This window comes from Apodemus sylvaticus, chromosome 2 (assembly GCF_947179515.1).
Source record: "Apodemus sylvaticus chromosome 2, mApoSyl1.1, whole genome shotgun sequence".
Classification (NCBI taxonomy): Eukaryota; Metazoa; Chordata; class Mammalia; order Rodentia; family Muridae; genus Apodemus; species Apodemus sylvaticus.
This window is the reverse complement of record NC_067473.1, coordinates 63,689,701-63,709,819: the sequence shown is the minus strand read 5'-3', so window position 1 is coordinate 63,709,819 and position 20,119 is coordinate 63,689,701. Positions and strand designations below refer to the sequence as shown.

The 20,119-nt window shown below is 47.5% G+C and overlaps 1 protein-coding gene across 1 annotated transcript in view; it reads left to right on the top strand.

The window, feature by feature from the left end:
- The window catches only part of Slc37a3 (solute carrier family 37 member 3), a 40,228-nt gene that overhangs the window by 10,373 nt on the left and 9,736 nt on the right, over positions 1 to 20,119 (top strand). The window contains exons 2-12 of the mRNA XM_052173499.1: positions 216 to 372; positions 1,803 to 1,911; positions 5,745 to 5,837; positions 7,969 to 8,052; positions 10,375 to 10,520; positions 11,990 to 12,086; positions 14,663 to 14,747; positions 15,295 to 15,473; positions 17,537 to 17,678; positions 18,980 to 19,081; positions 19,621 to 19,668. Coding sequence (XP_052029459.1) covers positions 284 to 372; positions 1,803 to 1,911; positions 5,745 to 5,837; positions 7,969 to 8,052; positions 10,375 to 10,520; positions 11,990 to 12,086; positions 14,663 to 14,747; positions 15,295 to 15,473; positions 17,537 to 17,678; positions 18,980 to 19,081; positions 19,621 to 19,668 — 1,174 coding nt within the window. The 5' untranslated portion in view covers positions 216 to 283. The remainder of the gene's footprint in view (positions 1 to 215; positions 373 to 1,802; positions 1,912 to 5,744; positions 5,838 to 7,968; positions 8,053 to 10,374; positions 10,521 to 11,989; positions 12,087 to 14,662; positions 14,748 to 15,294; positions 15,474 to 17,536; positions 17,679 to 18,979; positions 19,082 to 19,620; positions 19,669 to 20,119) is intronic.

Below are 20,119 nucleotides of genomic sequence, written 5' to 3'. Positions count from 1 at the left end.
GTCTCTCAGTGTGTGTGTGTGTGTGTGTGTGTGTGTGTGTGTATTTGAGACTTCTATAGCTCAGGTTAGCCTCAAACTCCCTTTGTAACTGAGGATACCCTTGAACTAACTCTTGTTCCTCCTGCCTCAACTTCCCAAGTGCTGGAATTACAGGTGTGTGTCAACAGGTCTCTTTATGTTTGTAAAAATGTCAGAATGTTTCGTTGTCTTTCCAGGAAGAAGAAACAATGTAACTCAGTCCCGGGGGAGGCTGAGGTCACGGTGAAGAGGAGGTCGGAAGAGCATGGCGTGGCCGAGGTCTTTGCAGAGAGGATCTCTCCTCGCCAGCTTCAGCCATCACCATGCTGCTGTGTTCCTGCTTACGTTCTTCAGGTATTGGCTTGCTCACACTCCTGCCTTCTGCCTGTGGGGAGATACTGTATCAGAATGTTGGTTGACACAGCTTCTGGTGAAATAGATAGCGTCCTTTGTTGTTGTTTTGAGGTGAGGTTTCTCTGTGATAGCTTTCTTTTGTATTTTGTTTGCTTTGTTTTGGTGCTCCACGCGGAACTCTGGGCAGCAAGCATGTGGAGAGTATGCTCTGTGTCTGAGCTACACTTCTTCCCCCTAAGTGTTTAAGGACACCTGGCAAGTCAACTTTTTTGAGATAGCATTTTAGCAAGTAGCCCTGGCTGGTCTGTAACTTGCTATGTAGACCACTCTGGTTTTGAATTCACAGAGATCCTATCTCTGCCTCAGAGTCACGGTGGGCTTAAAAGTGTGCACTACCACCCCAACCACAGCCCAACCTTTTTTTTGGGGGGGGGGGTTGGTTTTTTTTGGTTTGTTTTGTTTGTTTGTTTTGTTTTGTTTTTTCGAGACTGGGTTTCTCTGTGTAGTTCCGGCTGTCCTGGAACTCACTCTGTAGACCAGGCTGGCCTCGAACTCAGAAATCTGCCTGCCTCTGCCTCCCAGAGTGCTGGGATTACAGGCGTGTGCCACCACCGCCTGGCTTCTGATATATTTTAATATGGATTTTATTATTAATTTTGCTTGTTTCTTCATTTACTGTGGGCATGCTCTCTGCCATGGTCTGAGTGTGGAGGTCAAAAGACAAGTTCTTGGAGCAGGTTCTGTCCTTTTACTGTGTCTGCCCTGGGGATTGAACTCAGGGCAGTAGGATTGGAGTTAGAGTCCCCTAGCCACAGAGCCATCACCAGCCCCATTAATCTTTATCAAAGGAGTGTTGATTTCCACCGCCAGTAATAAATTAGGAAAGTGGTTCTGTAGTCCTGTAAGAGTTGCTGGGTAATTTTGACAGTTTGGCTTAGAGCTCTCCATTTGTCAGAGGTTTGGGCAGGCATCTGTGTGAGAGAGAGACAGAAATCTGAGGGCAAGGCTACTGAGTGGCTGTGCTTCCAGAAGTGGCACCATGCCTTAAGGTGGGTGCAGCCCATCACGATCAGTTCCAGGTAAGTTATGCATGAACAGCAGACAGTGGGATCATGAAACAGTGCCTCCTGCCCTTTTTTGGTTTCCGTGTGTAGCCCTGACTGTCCTAGAACTCACTCTGTAGACCAGACTGGCTTCGAACTCAGAGATGTGTCTGCCTTTGCGTCCTGAGTGCTGGAATTAAAGGCGTACACTCCGGTCATCTGGCTAGCAGAGACTGTGTTAATTAGTAGTTTTTACAAAGCAGCAAATAGTTTTCTTTTCTGTAAAGGTTCTAAACTTAAATAAAGCAAACGCGCAGTATTTGCCGTTTGTTGAGGGCTGTTTGCTTGGCTTCTCATTCAGTTGTGGTTTTTCTCTGTGCTTTGCAGCTATTCCTTACTCCATGCATCAAGAAAAACATTTAGCAACGTGAAAGTCAGTATTTCCAAGCAGTGGACCCCAAATGCTTTCAACACGTCAGTCGACCTGCCTGCAGAGGTGTGCAGGGTGCGGGGTGCAGGGTGTGGGGTGCGGGGTTCAGGGTATGGGGTGCGGGGTTCAGGGTGTGGAGTGCGGGGTTCAGGGTATGGGGTGTAGAGTGTGGGGTGCAGGGTGTGGGGTGCGCTAAGGAGAGTTCCCCTCTGTGTCTGCCCGTAAGCACTCCGAAGTTCTTTTTCCCATCATCTGCTCAGACTTGAAACAACTTTTTTTTTTTTTTTAATTTTTATTTTGTTTGGAAAGGGAAGTACAGGCCTTTCTTGGGGAATCACAGGCCGTGGGGGTCTTTCTTGTGAGGCAGAGGCTCGGTGCCCTTCCTATAAGTGTGCAGTTCTGTGATGCCTTTAAGGTTCTGGTTTGCCTTCATTGAGTCCCACAAGTGCTATGTGAATTTCTCCCTTTGATTTATTTCATTTTATTAATTTCTTAAAGATTTACTTTATTTATTATGTGTACAGCATTCTGGTACTCAGAAGAGGGCATCAGATCCCATCACAGATTTACAGATAGTTGTGAGCCACCATGTGTTGCTGGGAATTGAACTCAGGACCTCTGGGAAAGCAGCCAGTGCTTTTAACCACTGCCATCTCTCCAGCCCCCTTGGTTTATTTTTTATTTCTAGTTATTACTTAATCTTATACCCTTTCTTTTTCCTCCCTCCATCTCTCTCTTTTCCTCCTCTTTTTATGAAACCTTGGCTGGCCTGGAACTTGCTTTGTAGACCAGGCTGGCTTGAGACCCACAGAGATCTGCCTGTCCCCGCCTCCTGAGTGCGCGGTTAAAGTGTGAGTCGGTGTGCCCGGCCATTTACTCACTCACCCACACTCACTTCTTTCTTTCTGTTTTTTTGTTTTGTTTGTTTGCTTTTCCTTTTCCCCTCTCTCCCTCCTTCCCTCGCGTCCTCCCTCTCTCCATTCCTCCTTTCCTTTCTCGACAGGCTCTCTCTCTATAGTCCTGGCTACTCTGGAACTTGGCCACCAGGCTGGCCCTGAACTCACAGAGATCTGCCTCTGCCTCCTGGGGACTGGGAGTGATGGCGTGTTCTTTCTCTTCTCCAGCCTGGCTAATTCTTTTTTAAAATTAACTCTCTTTTAGAAATTTTTTGTTTTGTTTGTGTGTATTTGTGTGTGTGTGTGTGTGTGTGTGTGTGTGTGTACATATACATGCAGGTGCCAGAGAGGCCAAGAGAGCATTAGGTTTTCTGGAGTTGGAGGGTATAAGTTGCCCCACATGGGTTCTGGGAAGTGAATGCAAATCGCCTCTCTTTGCCCATTTTCTGCGTAAATTTTGCTTTTCTCTTTGTGATGAGATAAAATACCTCTTTTTTTCCTTAAAAAGAGTTGTATGTATTTATTGGAATATTCTCAGGAGTCTGTTCTTGGCCTCCGCCTGGCGGGCCCCGGGGACCTAAGTGCCTTCCTGCTGTCACTCATTTCTCTTGTTTCTGCGGAACATCTTTGGCTCCTTCAGCTGCAGTTTGGTGACATTTGATCTCTCAGTGTGGGATTCAGGTACAGTCTGCCCAGAACCCAGAAAACTAGATTTGTGTTTTGGGATTCTGGGTTTGCAGTACCCAAGACCACCCCAGGTTTGATAGGTTGTGTCCACAGCCTTCAGCATGTGTGACTCATTACAGAGAAAGGACAGGAAGTGAAATTAGCAATCGGAAACCAGGCACACACTTGCAGGTTCCCTCCCGGAGAGAGTTTCTGTTTTACAGCAAGAGGCTGTGACAACATACGTGATCGCCGTCTGCCTGGGAAGCCCGTTGGAGAGTCAGACGCAGGGATGTTATGGGGCTGGTCACACAGGCACACTTTGCTTGGTACATGTTAACATTCCCGGTCTTGGGAAAGCAAGGTTCAGGATTGCTGGATAAAGAGAGTGCTCTTAGGCCAAAGGAGAGGGCCCTCCTTAATCTCCGTTAGAAAGATCTGGTGCTAAGGGCCAGCCTTGTCAGCAGGCTTTGCTAAGGAGGGCTATCTCTGGCCTGCGGGTTGACTCTTTTTGTTAGGACCATTCACATTATTAGCACCTATGGAATAGCAGTAACTGTTGCTTGCTCGCTGGCTAATCAGTCCATCCTGGTGCTGGGCATGGATCAGGGTTGTCTGTCCTAGGCAAGGGCTTCACAGAGTGCTAGTCCGGGCTTCACCCCGGCTCTTCCTTTATTTTGCTCTATAAAGTAGATGTTAGTATGCTCTTCTTCAGAGTGGCTGGTTTTTCAGTTTGGATTGATTATCTGTACAGAAATCAGGTTCTGGCCTACCAGAGCTCGCTGTGTAGACCAGGCTGGCCCTGCCTTCTGAGCGCTGGGATTAAAGGCGTGTCCCCCCTGCCCAGCCAGGCTTTGTGCTTCTGTGCAGACCCATCCTGTTGACGCCTGTGCTCTGAAACACAGCAGAGATTGGGAAATTAGGAGAAAACCCAGCTTTTCTCCTTCTCTGACTTACACCACCGCACCAGGACTTTACCTTCTGTACAGTCCTTGCAGAGGACCCAGTTCAGTTCTTATCACCCATGTCAGGAGCTCATAGTTTCAGTTTCAGGGTATCCAGTGCCTCTGGCCTCTGTGGTACCTACACTTCCATGCACACATGTGCAAGACCCCCAAAGGAGGGTAGAAATTAAAATAAAATAAAAAATCTCATTTTTTAATTTTTAAAATTCTATCTATCTATCTATCTATCTATCTATCTATCTATCTATCTATCTATCTATTTTTGGTTTTTTGAGACAGGGTTTCTCTTTATAGTCCTGGCTGTCCTGGAACTCACTCTGTAGACCAGGCTGGCCTCGAACTCAGAAATCCGCCTGCCTCTGCCTCCCAAGTGCTGGGATTACAGGCACGCGCCACCACCACCCAGCACTTTTTTATGTTATTTGTTTGTTTAAGTCTCAAAATTTTAAATTGCATTTGTTTTGCGCATATTAGTGAGGGCATGTGCATGCCACGACACGTATGTTAGATACATCAGACGACAACTTCTGGGGTCCACTTTCTCCTTCCTCTGTTGGGTCTTGGGGATTGAACTCAAGTGATCTGGACGATATCTGCTGAGCTACCTTGCAGACTCTAAAATAAATCTTAGAAAAATAATCCTGCTGGTAGTAAAATTTCTCTTTCCTCTTCTGGAGTAAGTGATCTAACCCCTGCTGTAAGCCACACGCAGAAGATGTGTGCGGTGTTCATTTGTAGTCAGGTCTTCCTGCAACTCCTGCTCCAGGCAACGTCTGCTCTGGGAGGCTGGGTTTAGTCTACATATATTTTTATTAATTAAGAAAATTTTGCATGTGAATGCTTTGCTTGTGTTTGTATGCACCATGTGTGCCTGGTTCCAGTGGAGGCCAGCAGAGGGCATCGGGTTCTCTGGCCAACATTCACATTCTGGATGCTGGGAACTGAATCGGAGCTTCTGAAAGAGTGGCCAGTGCTTTTAATGACTGACCTATCTCTCCAGCTCAGGAGGCTATTTTTAAAGTATATGAAACATGGCTTTCCTAGATGGGTCTTTAATTCAGTCAGAATTTATTTCTTCCAAATGCCTGCATTTGTTCGCACCGCTGTGTGTCCTTACTGAGGGCTAGGCCACGAGCAGCCTAGCATTCTGACTTAAGAGATGGGGGTACTAAGGAGCACCCTAGTGGCCTAGCGTAGCAGCAGGCCCTGGTCAGAGCTGGCTTTTCACACAGGGCTCTGGTCTGGGGTCACCCCTTTCCTTGTGTGCCTCACCACCGGGGTCAGGCAGTCGAGGTGGTGGAGGCAGGGCACTGGGGGTTGTGTGGTATGAAGGACTAGCGTCACAACAGTGACTTGTCCTGTGTGTCTGCAGATCTGGACCAGCAACCATCTGTTCCCCAGCACAGAGGAAGCCACTCTGTTTCTTGGAACACTAGATACTGTTTTTTTGTTCTCCTATGCTGTGGTGAGTGTTGATATTATGAAGTTTATTTGTTTTTGTTTTTTAAATAACTGCTTAATTTTTTATATATTAAATTCATATTACTTTATATATAATTTTAATGTATAATTTATAAATTTATGTATAAAATTACATTGTTTTGTCTTTTAAAATAACTATTATATAAAATATTTTTAATTTAAAATTTTAAATAAAAGATTTTATTATATTAATTTAACATATTTTAAAATTATATTATTTTATATATAGCTTATATATAATTATATAAAATTTTAAATAGCTACTAAATTTTACATATAGCTTATATATATAATTATATTGTTTTAATTTTTAAGTAACTAATTTTTTTTAAAGATTTATTTATTTTATGTATGTGAGTAAAGTGTTGCTCTCTTCAGACACACTAGAGAGGACCATTACAGAGCCATTATGAGCAACCATGTGGTTGCTGGGAAGTGAGCTCTGGACCTCTGGAAGAGCAGTCAGGGCACTTAACCATTGAGCCATCTCTTCAGACCCCAATTTTCTTCTTCTTTTCTTCCTCCTCCTCTTCTTTCTACTCCTCTTCCTCCTCTTCCTCTTCTTCCTCCTCTCACTCTTTCTCCTCCTCCTCTTTCTCTTCCTCTTTTTCTTCCTCCTCCTTTTTTCTTCCTTCTCTTCCTCCTCTTCCTCCTCCTCTTCCTCTTCTCCTCTTCTTATATTGTGGTAGTGAGAGTCAAACCCAGGGCTAGTACCTGGACACGTGTTCTCCTACTACTGACCTCCCCTATACCTCGTCAGATCTTTTTTAAAAATTAATTTTTTTTCTTTTGCGATAAAGTCTGTGTAGCCTTGGCTGTCCAAGACCTTCCTATATATGTAGACCAGGCTTGCCTCAAACTCACAGAGATTTCCCTGCTTCTGCCTCCCCAGTCCTGGGATTAAAGGCATGTTCCACCAGGCCTGGTAGATTTTTATATTGTGTACATGGGCGTTTTGCCTACATGTATGTCTGTATGCCTGCTTGTGTCTGTATCAAATCCCTGAAACCTGACCTGCAGATAGTTTTGAGCCACCAGGTCAGTTCTGAGAGTCAGACCCGGAAAGAGCAGCCATTACTTCTACCTGCTGCGCCATCTTTCCAGCCCCGGATTGGCTGTTTCTGTGGGTCTGCCTTCTTTCTGTGGCTTCCAGGCATCCTGCTCTCTGGAGCAGCACATAACCAGCTGATTTCATCATCTGAAAGAGCTTTTCACTGCCCCCTCATTCACAAATGGCACGAGGCCTCTCATGGCATCTGTAGGCCACTGAGCCTACTTTAATGCTTGTGTGCTGTGCTTGCAGTGTGGAGGGACAAGCATTTGTGATATTTGACATCTAAGGGTTCTGTGTCGTGAAGACAGTTTACTATAAATAGTTGGCCCTATGTCAACCTAAGTATGAAGTCAAGACAGTTACTCGGGCTAGAGAGATGGCTCAGTGGTTAAGAATACTGACTGCTCTTCCAGAGGTCATGAGTTCAAATCCCAGTGACCACATAGTGGTGGCTTACAACCATCTGTAATGTGATCTGATGCCCTCTTCTTGTGTGTCTGAAGATAGCTACTGTGTACTTACATATAAAAAATCTTAAAAAAAAAAGACAGTTACTCATTTTATACATTTGTGGCAGAAATGTAAGGTGTGTTGCCCTTAAGGTCTGGACTGATCTGGTATTCAGTTCCTGCCGCACTGGGAAGCAGGCAGACGACAGGAACTGTGCCTCTCATTGGTCATCTCCCTCCCAGTGTCCCCATCCTCTGTTTGTGATGCCCTGAAACCCAGGGGCACAGACAGCTGGAGTGCTGTCCTGCACCTTACGAGTCACCCGCAGACTGCGTACCTGTGGCCACACTTCTTAACTCCAAGTGCAAATGCTCAGGGAGCCCTGCAGGAGAGCTGAGGACCACGGCCTCATCCAGCTCATAGAGAAAACGGAACATGCCTGGGGGCTTGGTTTTTGTTTTTGTTTTGTAGTGTAACGTTATTTGCTGAAGCACTGACCTTCATAGACAGTTACTGTGGCTGTGGGAATGAGGGCATGGTCATGTGTAATGTGTGCTCACAGCTTAGACATACTGTTTTTAGAGCCACTGAACGAAAGGCTTTATTTTAGGGCCTCTTCATCAGCGGCATCATAGGGGATCGGCTGAATTTGCGATGGGTTCTGTCTTTCGGCATGTGCTCTTCTGCGTTTGTGGTAAGTTGGAAGATTTTGTAATTATTGTAGTTATTACTGGGCTGGCCAGATGCCTTAGTTAAAGGAGCCGAGCTCAGCGGATGACCTGAGCTCAATCCTCCGATCGCACCGTGGACAGACACTAGGCCTGAAAGTTGCCCCTTGACCTCTGATCACACCCTGCGTGTGTCTACACCCACTCACACTTGAATATCACAAACATGAACACGCTAACATTAAACAACATTACAAAACGAACAGTTACTATTGTTTTGGTGAGATGTTCTAGGATTTTGGGTAACCCTTCTCCACGTCATCTGGAGTGGAGGAGAGAGGCTAGTCTTCACGTCATCTTCCTGTGTGTCTTTGGCTTATGCAGATCTTTTTATTTTTGTTTTTGTTTTTTGAGACAGGGTCTCTTTGTGTAGCCCCGGCTGTTTTGGAACTCACTCTGTAGAACAGGTTGGCTTTGAACTCAGAGATCCTCCTGCCTCTGCCTCCTGAACACCGGGATTAAAGGCATGCGCTGCCCCTGCCCAGCTTCAGGTGCATCTTGTCCTTGATTCACATACTCTGAATAAACAGCGAAGTGCAGGCTCTCTGCGGCCTGGTCTCAGGCTGCCTGCCGATCCTACTTGCTTGCCTACCTTTGTTGTAGACTACTTTCTGATGCCCTAACCTGGCCACTGTTTTCTACCCAGTGCTTCTATTCTTCTTGCCTCAAATGGCCCTCATGCCATGGCCAGATGACACCCCTGGCTCTGCACCTCTCCGAGTCAGTGAGAGAGTCCTGACTTCTTCCCCGCTCCGGCCTCTCCGGTGCCCTTGCTGTCCTCTCCTTTCAGCTGTGCTTATGCGTCAGTCTGGCTTTCCAGTAGCATCACAGGCCCTGACCTGGGAAGGCCTGGGCTGGCCTCCGCCTTCTGTTTTCTGACCCGGATTCTGCAGTGCTTCACCCTCCTCATTTACAAAGGGATCTGCAGATCCCTCCTGCTGCTGCTGCAGTGAAGATGGTGTGTGTGTGTGTGTGTGTGTCTGTCTGTCTGTCTGTCTGAGGGGCATTTGGAACAGTGCCTGGCATATAGGTGCTGTACAAGACAGGATCCATATCAGAGTCATTGCCATTGCTTACTGCCAGTGAGTTAGTCAGGGGTTCTTATTGATTGAATCAACTTCTAGTCTGTAGTTAGGTTCTGGTTTATTACAGTTTTTCAGTGTTGGACATTTACATTACAGGAAAAAGACCTTTTTCTTAGGGTTTTAGAAATTAAAGCAGTTTATTCATAAGCTGATGACCTGTACTTATTTTATACATGCTTTTTTAATATTTAAAAGCATTGAAGTGCATCCATGAACCCTTTAAGTATGTAGGGCTGCTTCCTTAAGCATGGCTGACTGACTACCTCTCCCTCTTCTCCCAGCTGCTGGCAACAACTGACCATTTTTCTGTTCTTACAGTTTTGCTTATTCTAGAATTTACAACTGAGGTCTGATGGTATTTTACTCACCCATACCAAGACCTCTCAACAGACTTCACTGTGAATTAAAAGTCCCTTTGAGCAAAATGCCTGGAAAAAAGCAGGCCCATGGTAGAAACTGCTGAATAATTCAGCAGGTGACAGACAGGATTCACTTATGCCAGCGAACGGAGTAGTTGCCATAGCAACAGCTGGGCTCACCTGGGACTGCCCTGACTCCCAGGGCCTAGCTCTGTCCTGACGACCATGCACATGTGGGCTCATGTGGTGCTTCCGCCCTCTGGAGATTGCCATCCCCAGAGGGGCTGAGGGAACAGATGGAAGAAGACAGGAAAGGAGAACTCCACTTCTAGAGTGGAAGATGCAAGTTCAAGGGGTCTGGGGGGCGCGCGCGCATGTGCGCGAGTGTTTGTGTGTGTGTGTGTGTGTGTGTGTGTGTGTGTGTGTGTGTGTGTGCGCGCGCGCGCGCGCGTGTGCGCGTGTGCGCGTGTGCGCCTGCGCCTGCGTCTGCGCCTGTGCCTGCAGGTGTGCACATACAGAAGCCAATGGGACATTGTAGGTGCTGATCTCTCTCTCCTGCCTATCCTCTCGAGGCAGGGTCTCTCCCTGAACTGGGTACTTAGCTGGCACCTTTCAAGCCTCAACCATCTTTCTGTTTGCATCTCACACAGCTCTGGGGTTAAAGGGTACACACGACCACATTCAGGCTTTTACATGGCTGCAGGGATTTGCACTTGGGTCTTCATACTTACCGACCGAGCCTTCTCCCATGTGTGTACTTTCCATGTAGCCTGGAAAGCAGTTGGGTGTAATGAAGCATCTGTGTGGATGTCACATGTCCCTTTTCTCTTTCCTTCTCTCGAAGGTGTTTGTCTTTGGTACTCTTACGGAGTGGCTGCACTTCTACAACAAGTGGCTCTACTGCGGCCTGTGGATTGTGAACGGCCTGCTGCAGTCCACTGGCTGGCCCTGCGTGGTCGCTGTGATGGGCAACTGGTTTGGGAAAGCTGGGTATGCTGTTTCCTTCCTCTGATGCATTAATGCCGGGTCACTGAGTCTGCTCACTCGGTGCGTCAGAGCGTGCCTCCTCATCTCCGCACGGTTCCGGGACAGAAGGCTCGTGGCAGAGTGTCTCGTGGACCCCAGTGATGGTCTGTAGACACGCAGAGAGGCACATTCTTAAGGCCGTGTGTCCCGATTCATCCTTCTCCAGCTCTTCTCCTTTAGGAACTGTAATGGTCCCCGCCATGTGCCATCCAGGACGGGCGTTCTTTTGAGTGTAGGGTTTTTTTTTTTGGTTTTTTTTTGTTTGTTTGTTTGTTTTTCATTGCCATATTTTGAGACTCCGTGGTTACCTCATCATTACATTAGCAATGAGGAAACTTAGCCCAAAAGTTTTTCATGAAAGTTGGGGGCATAGCCCAGTGGTTGAGCACTTGCGTCCCATGTAGAAGATACTGCTAGTTCACACACAGGAAATAAGTTCCCCGTGTTTCTGAGGACATGCCTACGGTCACAAGCAAGGGCTCTAATTCAGCTGTTGCCACCTTGGGGTCTTAGACCGAGCATCGCCCCAGTCCTCAGCCTTCAGGTTAGACTGTGTTGGACTGGCCCCGGGTGGTGTGGGCTGCAGGATGAAAGAAGGTGCCTGCGGACGGATCTCCCAGCCAGCCCGGAAGAAGGATGCTGAGCCTGAGTCCTGGGGTGGAGAATAAGCTGAGTGAACTAGACTTGCTCTGTGGCTGATCACTGTTGGCGATGTTTCTGTTCCGGAAGCTGTGTTGACTTGGAGTTTGGTCGTTTTGTCTGCGTCAGTGTGTGTGTGTTGTCAGGGGCATCCTTCTCTCCCATCTGTCTTCTTATACACGGGCAGCAGAGTAAGACAGACTTCCCTTTCACTGTGCTGTTCAGCGCGCACTGGTGGTGCTTCGCAGCCTCCATCTTCCCCAGGTTCATGGCTGGAGCTCCCTTGGTCATGACCAGCCTGTAATGCTGTGAGCGCTCACCTGTAAACCGCCTTGTGGAGGGATGAGTAACATTCACACGCTGGGCTCTGGAACTTTTTCTCTTTCATTTTTGTTTTTGTTGAGGCGGGGTCTTGCAGTGTACTGTTGGGTGCCTTGAACCCCTTGTAATCCTGCCCTAGCCTTTTAAGGGTGGGGACTAGTGGCATAAGCCATCATACCTGGCTTCTTCAGTTCTGTTTCTTTGACCTACCCTACAAGGAGCTCAGGCCGTTGCTACTGTAGTTCAGGTGCTCTGCCTCTGAGCTCAACCTCCAGCCTCTAAATGAAAATTTAATATCACTACATCTCAGAAGAATCTGGTTTACCATTCTGGTGTATTCTTCAAATTTTTAAATAGAATGTTGATTTCTTTTTGTAATGCACATCTTTACTATTACAGCCATGTTTTTCATTTTGACCTGCGTATAAAATCCCGCTGACACGTTGTCTTTGGTCTTCCATTGTCCTCCGTAGCCGAGGAGTTGTCTTTGGTCTCTGGAGTGCCTGTGCTTCAGTGGGCAACATTTTGGGAGCGTGCCTGGCCTCATCGGTTCTCCAGTATGGTTATGAGGTGGGTATTCTTTCACAGCTCATGTGTCCTCTCGTTCTTGCCAGTTAACCAAGAACTCCTCATCCTCTCCCCTCCGCCTCCCAAGTGCTGGGATTACAGACATGTGCCGCCAGGCCGGGCAAGAAGGCTTTGTGTTTTGGGGGCCACAGTGTGTAATGTTCCTGACAGAAGGAAGCTAGCTTGATCTGCAGGGCCTTGGGCTGTGTAATGAATACCGGCACTCAAGTACTTGATTTATAGCCCAGCGTGCAGAAGGGAAAGGGTATAGAGCCACAGGTACTGAGCCAGAGTGGGTGTGTGGGCAGCCCAGCTGCCAGTGTCCATTGTGGGTGTGGAAGAGCCTCCGAAGGGACCTCCCGTCTCCAGGTACACTGTGGAGTGTATGAAGTCCATGCCAATGGAAGCCTTTGGGATGGGGCTTGATCAATCTGATGTGCATTTGGCAGAGTCTGAATGGGATGGGGTAGTGGACTCCTGGCTGGCTCGTGTTTAAGGCTGTGCTTATAGACAGAGAGATAAAGACAGATCACTCTCTTTCTGACCTTTGAGCCTCACCATGAGATGTTGCCAGATGTTTGGATTGTTTTAACTGATTTGTATTCCTGAGGCATCAAATGGCCAAGAAAGCCCTAGGCATCCATCCCAAATATCCATAGGAGTTGGAATGGTGCTGGAAGTGCAGCTCTCCTAGGAAACAGTCCCGAGAGCCAACAGAACGAGAAGCTCGTACACTGCTGTATCAGAGTGCTGAGTGTCTGGAGAGCTTGTTCCGCCTTCCAATGCTTTTCGATGTGTGAATGAAGAAAAGGAAGTATGCAAAATACAACTATACAAAATCATGGGGGTACTTTCTGAGTTAAGGGGTTTTTTTTTGTTGTTGTTGTTTGAACCAGTAAATTATGTTTTATAGAAAAATAAGTAACTCTAGGAGCAAAAGAATGCCTCGACTGAGTATTTACTAACTTAGTAAGATTCAGATTGGTCACCTGCCATGCCCTCGAGGTTGCAAGGCAGTGACGTGCCACTTATTGGCAGTGTCTCAAGTTATAGCTGCTCTTACCAAGCTGTTCCACCTCCAGGAAGCATTGGCACTGTGAACGTGCTTACACATGCACAAGCAAATGTTATCTGCAGTCACTCCGACACGGTTTGTAATAGCCAAAGATCGATGGTAAGTGCCAGCTCACAGGGAAGTACATTAACTCTGCTGCACCTGTTGGAAGCGGCCATGTAGCTGAGACGTAGAATCAGAAGCTTAGACCTGGAGGAGATCAAGACACGGGGAAGATCTCACAGCTAGCCAGCAGGCCGAGCACTGTGCCTTGAGGTGCCATTTGGAAAAAGGAAAAAGGAAAGTGGTCGTTTTAGTTTGTGAGGCTCCTAACCTCATCCATGGAGAACAATAAAATACAGCAGAGTTGACATGTGGGCAGTTGAGAGCTGGGTGGGGTGGGAAGGGGCTTGGGGAAAGGATTCACTGCCTTTTAATGCTTATTTACTTAAGCAGAAGCCTACATAATTAAGTCAGTTGCTCTTTCAGAGAGTGGTATTGTGGCCTGTCATCTATCAGTCACCTTTCCTGTCCCAGGCCCTCTCACATCTGTCATACCTGGATTGTACTAAATTGGTGCAAGTGTGAATCTCACTTGCCCCTGTGCTGCTCCTCAGTCTGCCTTCTGGAATCAGGCTTGAATTTTGTCATTCACCTGTTTAAAAGTTCTGCCTCATTGTCCATATCAATAAGCTGGCTGTACAGCCTGGCCACGGAGTCCTTCCTGCCATCTGCCACCTTCCGTGGTAGTTTCCTTCCCTGTAGTCCTGGACAGAAGCCTCGCCTAAGGCTTGTAGACAATGCCCCGTCTCATCCCCAGCCTGCAGCACCTGAGCCTTGAAAGATGATTTTTCCACTGTTCCCTTAGCACCGTCAGTGTCCTTTAGCTGGTGCTTCCTTCTGAATCCTGTGTGCTGCTTTCTTTTTAATAATTATTTGTATATATGTAAGTACACTGTAGCTGTCTTCAGACACCCCAGAAGAGGGCATCAGATCCCATTACAGATGGTTGTGAGCCGCCATGTGGTTGCTGGGAATTGAACTCAGGACCTCTGGAAGAGCAGCCAGTGCTGAGCCGTCTCTCTGGCCCGATCCTGCGTGTTCCTTACTAGATTCTTCTTGTTTATTTAGCTTCATGCTGCCTTTTCACACTGTTTTGGGTATCGTTTCATCCCTTCGACTGGATTTAATGTCTTCAAAGGTAGATAACTTTTTGTAGGAGTGTGGATAATGAAAAGAATGAGATTTGGAGGGCGGAGGCTAATCCTGATTCTCTGACCCTAACAGTGCAGCTTAGTATCCAGGTGACCTTCGTGGCCATCTGTGAGTCTTGCCATGTCCTTAGGAAAATGCAGTGGGAAGTCGCATGTAGGACACTTGGCACATGCCCAGCCTGGAAGCCCAAAGCACTGAGATTCTTCCAGTCTCCCTGTCTGCTGTCCCCACCCTCCCCTCGTGTGTCTGTAACGATCATAGCTGCATGACCGCCTCCGTAAGAGCTACCTCTCTTTCTCCTCTCCTCCAGTACGCCTTTCTTGTGACCGCATCTGTGCAGTTTGCTGGTGGGATCGTCATCTTCTTTGGACTTCTAGTATCACCAGAAGAAATTGGTGAGGAGAAGCCGTCTGTCTCTTCCATTTGAAATACCTTACTGGTAGGAGCTGGGAAGCCCAAGGACAGGAAATGAAATTCCACTCCTCTTGGGAAATTAAAGGAACAGTTTCGCCCTGTCCTTCATGACGGTTACAGCCACATCTTATACCACTGCAAGGAGTTGAGGGGAGTGCAGCTCACCTTCTCTTGAGGGCAGGAAGAACCAAACATCTGTAGGTGATTTGTGAGACTGAGGCACTGGCTAAGAGTGTAACATCTTCAGATTGGATTCTTTTCCCTTATAAAAATGATTCAGTTTGATGTTTTCTTTTGGTTAAATATGGGGTGTACAAATGACACCGCAGGAGCAGCGGAGCGTGCGGCTCTTCCTGTGTGAACAGGCTGGGTAGCCTCAATTGGCTAAGGTTGGCCTTAGTCTCGGAATCTTAGTTGGGTCTTCTACAGAATAAAGTAAGAACAGCGTCAGGCTCGTAATGGTGATGTGTGCAAAGCCCAGGAAGGCCAGGCGCATGGCCTGCGCTCTAACTGTTAACACTATCCTAGGTCTCCCAAGTATCGAGGCAGAAGAAAGCTCGGAAGAAGATTCACAGAGGCCACTCATTAATGGTGCTGAAAACGAAGATGACTATGAGCCTAATTATTCAGTCCAGGAGGACAGGGCTGTCGTCCAAGTGAAGGCAATAAGCTTTCACCAGGCTTGCTGCCTTCCTGGAGTCATCCCGGTAAGGGCGCCCTGTCTCCTTCCTCAGCTGGCCAGTGTGGTACCTTCGCAGCGCTCTGCTGGGTGGGAACGTGCCGCTTCCGTCTACTGAGACAGTCTAAGACGGTTGTGTAGCGTCTGTCAGCTTCCCTGGTAGCCAGGAGAAGCGGAGACTGAGAGAACTGAAAAATCTCAGCCTTAATCACTTAACCCTGTCACATGTAGAAGCTTCAGACAACATGGGTCGTGTGGGCATGTGCAGACGTGACTCGGGAACACGCTGATCCTGATCCATCATGCAACTACGAAGGCAAAATTAACAAGTTTCTAAATATGTATTTTGAATCTGTCAGATTTACCTGGACCGAGAGGGATTTTGAATGGTTCACTGTTTGCCTTATTTGTGAATTCTAATCATTCTGGGGAGCAGGGCCTAGTCCAAGGACAGAGCACACAAGTATTTCTTGGTAATGCATCCCAGCATCTCCACAACCTTTGCAGTCAGGATCAACTCTGTCTGAGTTGAACCCCGCCTGCTGCTGCAGTCTGTCTTGATGTTTTGGGCCCTAGCACCGGAGTGGGCGATAAGAGGCCTAGGTTGGGGCTGGAGGGATGGTTCAGTGGTTAGAGCATCGACTACCCTCCCAGAGGTCCTGAGTTCAATTCCTAGCAACCACATGGTGGCTCACAACCATCTGTAATGGGATCCGATGCCCTCTTCTGCTGTATCTGGAGGCAGCTACAATGTACTCATGTACATTACATAATTTTTTTTTTTAAAGAAAAAAAGAGGCCTAGGTTGTGTTTGCCGCTTGCCCAGTAACATTCTGTGAGACCTGGCTAAGTCACTTAACCCTTTCTTGTGTCCCAGTGTCAGGGGATGGATGCCAAGATGACGCCCATCTTGCCTGTCTCATTGTGTAGCTGACAAAAGCATCTTGGTTTTGTGATACAGGTCTGTAGGCCACTCTTTCTGTCCCTCCCAGCTCTCTTCTGCCCTCTGCCTCTTTGCTAAGAAAAAAACCTTTCCAACAGGTAGTCAAGCGTAACGCTGATTCTTGAATCCAAAGACAGCAACTAGCCATAGGAAAATTCTGGTTCTTTTAGGCCCTTTTAGGCCTGTTCTTATGAAGATAGTGTCTTTCAGTTATTAAACATTTTACTGGTAGTTGTTTTGGTTGAAACAGAACTTTGATTTGTTGTGGCTAAACAAGAAACTCATTTGCTGGCTCCTTTGCACTCCTAAGCCATTGTTCTCTGGCCCAGGCAGGGCGGAGAGGAAGTCTAGTTAAGCCTTTGTCTCTGTAGCCGGCGTCTGGGCAGCGAGCTGTGGTGGTTGGGATTTGGCTCTCTACAGGGCGTCTCTACCCTGCCTGCCAGGGAAGCTCTTTTAAAACAAGTGGCACCTGGGAAATCACTGGCACTGGGGGGGGGGGGGGGGGAGCAGGAGTTCTAGCCAGACACCCTTTGAAGTCCGCCCTCTTCCTCTGCCTTCCCTTTGATGCTAATAGTGAGGGTTTCCTGGTAATAATGTATGTGTTGAATATGGGAATCTCAGCCATCACCCACTTAAGACAGCGCTCTTTCAGAAGAGAGCCAGAGGCCAGTGAAGGCCACAGCTCTTCTTTTTGGGCCCACCAGAAAGGCTCTTTTCTGTGGCCCGTGGTCCTCAGGTGGATGTCTTTCTGTCTATGACTGAGTCACTTACTTTCCGTAGTTTGCAGACTTAAACTTGTGAGAAGAGAACCAAGAAAGTCCAGCTGCTCGCTGTGTGAGCTGAGGCTCGCCGGGCCAATTTGCCTGTGGCCGATGCTGGTTGGTAGCATGGACACTGGGGGCCTTTCGTATAAATGAAGAAACTTGGGTACAGTGTGCACTGCTTTCTGGGTTTCAAACACTGGCTTGCTTTTACCAGAGAAATGATAGAAGAAGAAACTGGGGATAATTAAGAAAAAGCTGTGCATAGTTTTTTTGTTTGTTTTTTTGGAAACCAATAGAATTAAGGAGAAGAGGGCTTCTGGGTAGAATCAGGGAAGGCATCACTCTGTGCTGAGGGCTGCTTGTTGATAGTTGTTTTCCTTGCAGTACTCTCTGGCCTACGCCTGCTTGAAGCTGGTGAATTACTCCTTCTTCTTCTGGTTACCCTTTTATCTGAGTAACAACTTCGGCTGGAAGGAAGCGGAAGCTGACAAGTTGTCCATCTGGTACGATGTCGGCGGCATCATAGGTACGCACGTGTGCAGCTCCCTCTGCGGAGTACGTCGCCTGCCATCTTTCACAGTTAGGAAATCTCACTTGAAGTTTTACTGCTTGCACCACAGCCTTCTCTCCCAACCTGTCCTACCAGCAAACATGCAAACTTCTGTGAGAACAAAAAGTCCATAGGAAGGCAGGCCAGCTTGAGCCGCTGTGATTTATAGGGGCTGTCTTCTCAGCGAGCGGGCGGTTGATGGATCAGTTCCTTTGTCCTGGGAACCCTTGGAAATCTCTTTAAATGCAGCGCTTTGTGTGCTTTCAGGGACGGCTTGGCTTTGAAGCTGATTCCCTGAGAGACTCAAGATGGAGCAGGGTTGTGTTCCCTTTGGCTTCCTCCCACTGTCCCACTACCTCCTCCAGCCGAGGAAGCAAGCACAGCACCTTAGTGTGTAGATTGTCAGGTACCAGAGGAAGGCAAAACAGAGAGGATTTTCCTTTCCTTTCTTGTGTGTGTTTGCAATTGTCTTGCCGTACACAATGGATTTATTTTATTTTCCAGGATGGGGACTCGAACCCTGGGCTAGCAAATGTACCATAACCCTAGTTCTGTAACAGATTTTAACAGTGGCTTTGTGTTGTAGCCAGAAATACAAACAAGGAAATAAAAAACCTTTAAGCAAGACCAACAGATTATACACTGTGGCCCCACCTTAACATCTCTGTCTGTGATGTTGACACATAAGGTTGCAGTAAAGCCAAGCTACCTTGAGCACATGAATTGCACAGTGGGCCCTTAGGTGTCACACTGCTATTATATTTGAACTTGGCTAATGGTAGTCACAGGTCCAGAGCCAAAGGTAATGTAGACACCGTGGGACCTGATCATACTTCTGCACCCTCCGCAATCAAAGGCAGCTCGGTGCAGAGGGATGAAGTGGGCCTGGGCTGTTGGTAGCTCACGAGGCGTCTTCCTTAAACTGGCTGCTGAGGCCGAGCCTCACTAGATCACATCAGGCAGCCTGAGGTGTTTCAAGTTTGTGATCTTTCTGCTCCCGCCTTCAGAGGAACTGCAAGTGTAGGCTCACTCGATTCAATTCATCATGCTCTAAATTCAAATAAGGAAATCCAGCGGAGTCAGTTCATTTTTTATTTGGTAGGGAAAGTGGTAAATATGACGATTAATGGTTTTGTTGGCTTTCTTTTTTCTTGCTTTGTGGTGTCCTGTCCTGGGCAGTCACTGTGGTGGGGAGACTTGGGAGAACCAGCTGTGCCTTTAGCCCCTGAGGAGCTGACCTGCAGCTGCTTCCCACTGACGTGTTCTTTGTGTTGAAGGTGGGACTCTGCAAGGCTTCATCTCCGACGTACTGCAGAAGAGAGCACCCGTGCTGGCCCTCAGCCTCTTCCTGGCCGTGGGGTCCCTTGTTGGTTATAGTCGTGAGTATTCCTTTGTAATTGCATTGATTCCTAATCTCTTGAAGGTAGGCACTTGCCCAGAGTCAGTGGTCAGCCACGGAGAGATCTGCGATTAGCTCTGAGTGCCTGGGAACTGTCATCCCGTGCTTTTATTTGTGTGGGGAGGAAACTGTTGTCTCCCTTACTTTGTGGACCTATTTAAAAGCTTGCTTGGGAGCGTATTGCTTTGTTTGAGGGGCGGCTCCAGGAGGACAGCATTAGAGCCAATAAAACCATAAAAAGAGGCAAGGTTTCTGAAGTGAGAGGATGGTAATTAGTAGGTCTTGGGGTATGAGTGCGTGTTCTAAAACGGGTAAAGTCTTTCTCTGGCTTTTAGACATCTCATTAGCTTGAGCAGTAGCCAGAGGCAGACAGGACAAAAGCTGGAAGGGGCCCTGAGAGTAGTCTGTCTTTGTTGTCCCTGGAGGGATTGTGAGGTGGCTGGGATGCTTGCTGTGCACTGTTGGTAGAGACATATGCAACTGCTTTTCAAGTCACTGGGGTGCTCTCTCCTCTCACAGGCTCTCCAAACAATAAGTCCATCAATGCGCTTCTGATGACCATTACAGGTATGGTAGACCCTTCTGTTCACTGCGCTTTCCTTCTCAGAGAAAGCTGTCTCCCACAGATGGACTGACAGAAACCTTCGCTATGTAGATATCAAGTGATAAATGTCTCCTTTGCCAGCTTCTCCCCTCTGCTCATGGATAACTTCCTCAACCCTCTGTGACAGACAGAAGCTGTCCCTGTGCAGAGATAACCTAAACTTTCAGCTTGTTGCCCCAGGTCTGGCTTTGACTTGAGAGCTGACTTAGGAAGGCCTCATGTTGGAATCCTACCCACTGCCTTGTGCAAACACAGAATAGCTTTTTTCTCTTGTGCCAAACTGGGTCTGTATTTTCTTGAGCACTAGAGAAAATAGTTGGGGATAATTAGGAAATATGTTATGTTAAAAAAAAAGTCATTTTTTAATTTAGCCAGATGTGTGACTCTGATTCACATAACATGACTGAGTTTACC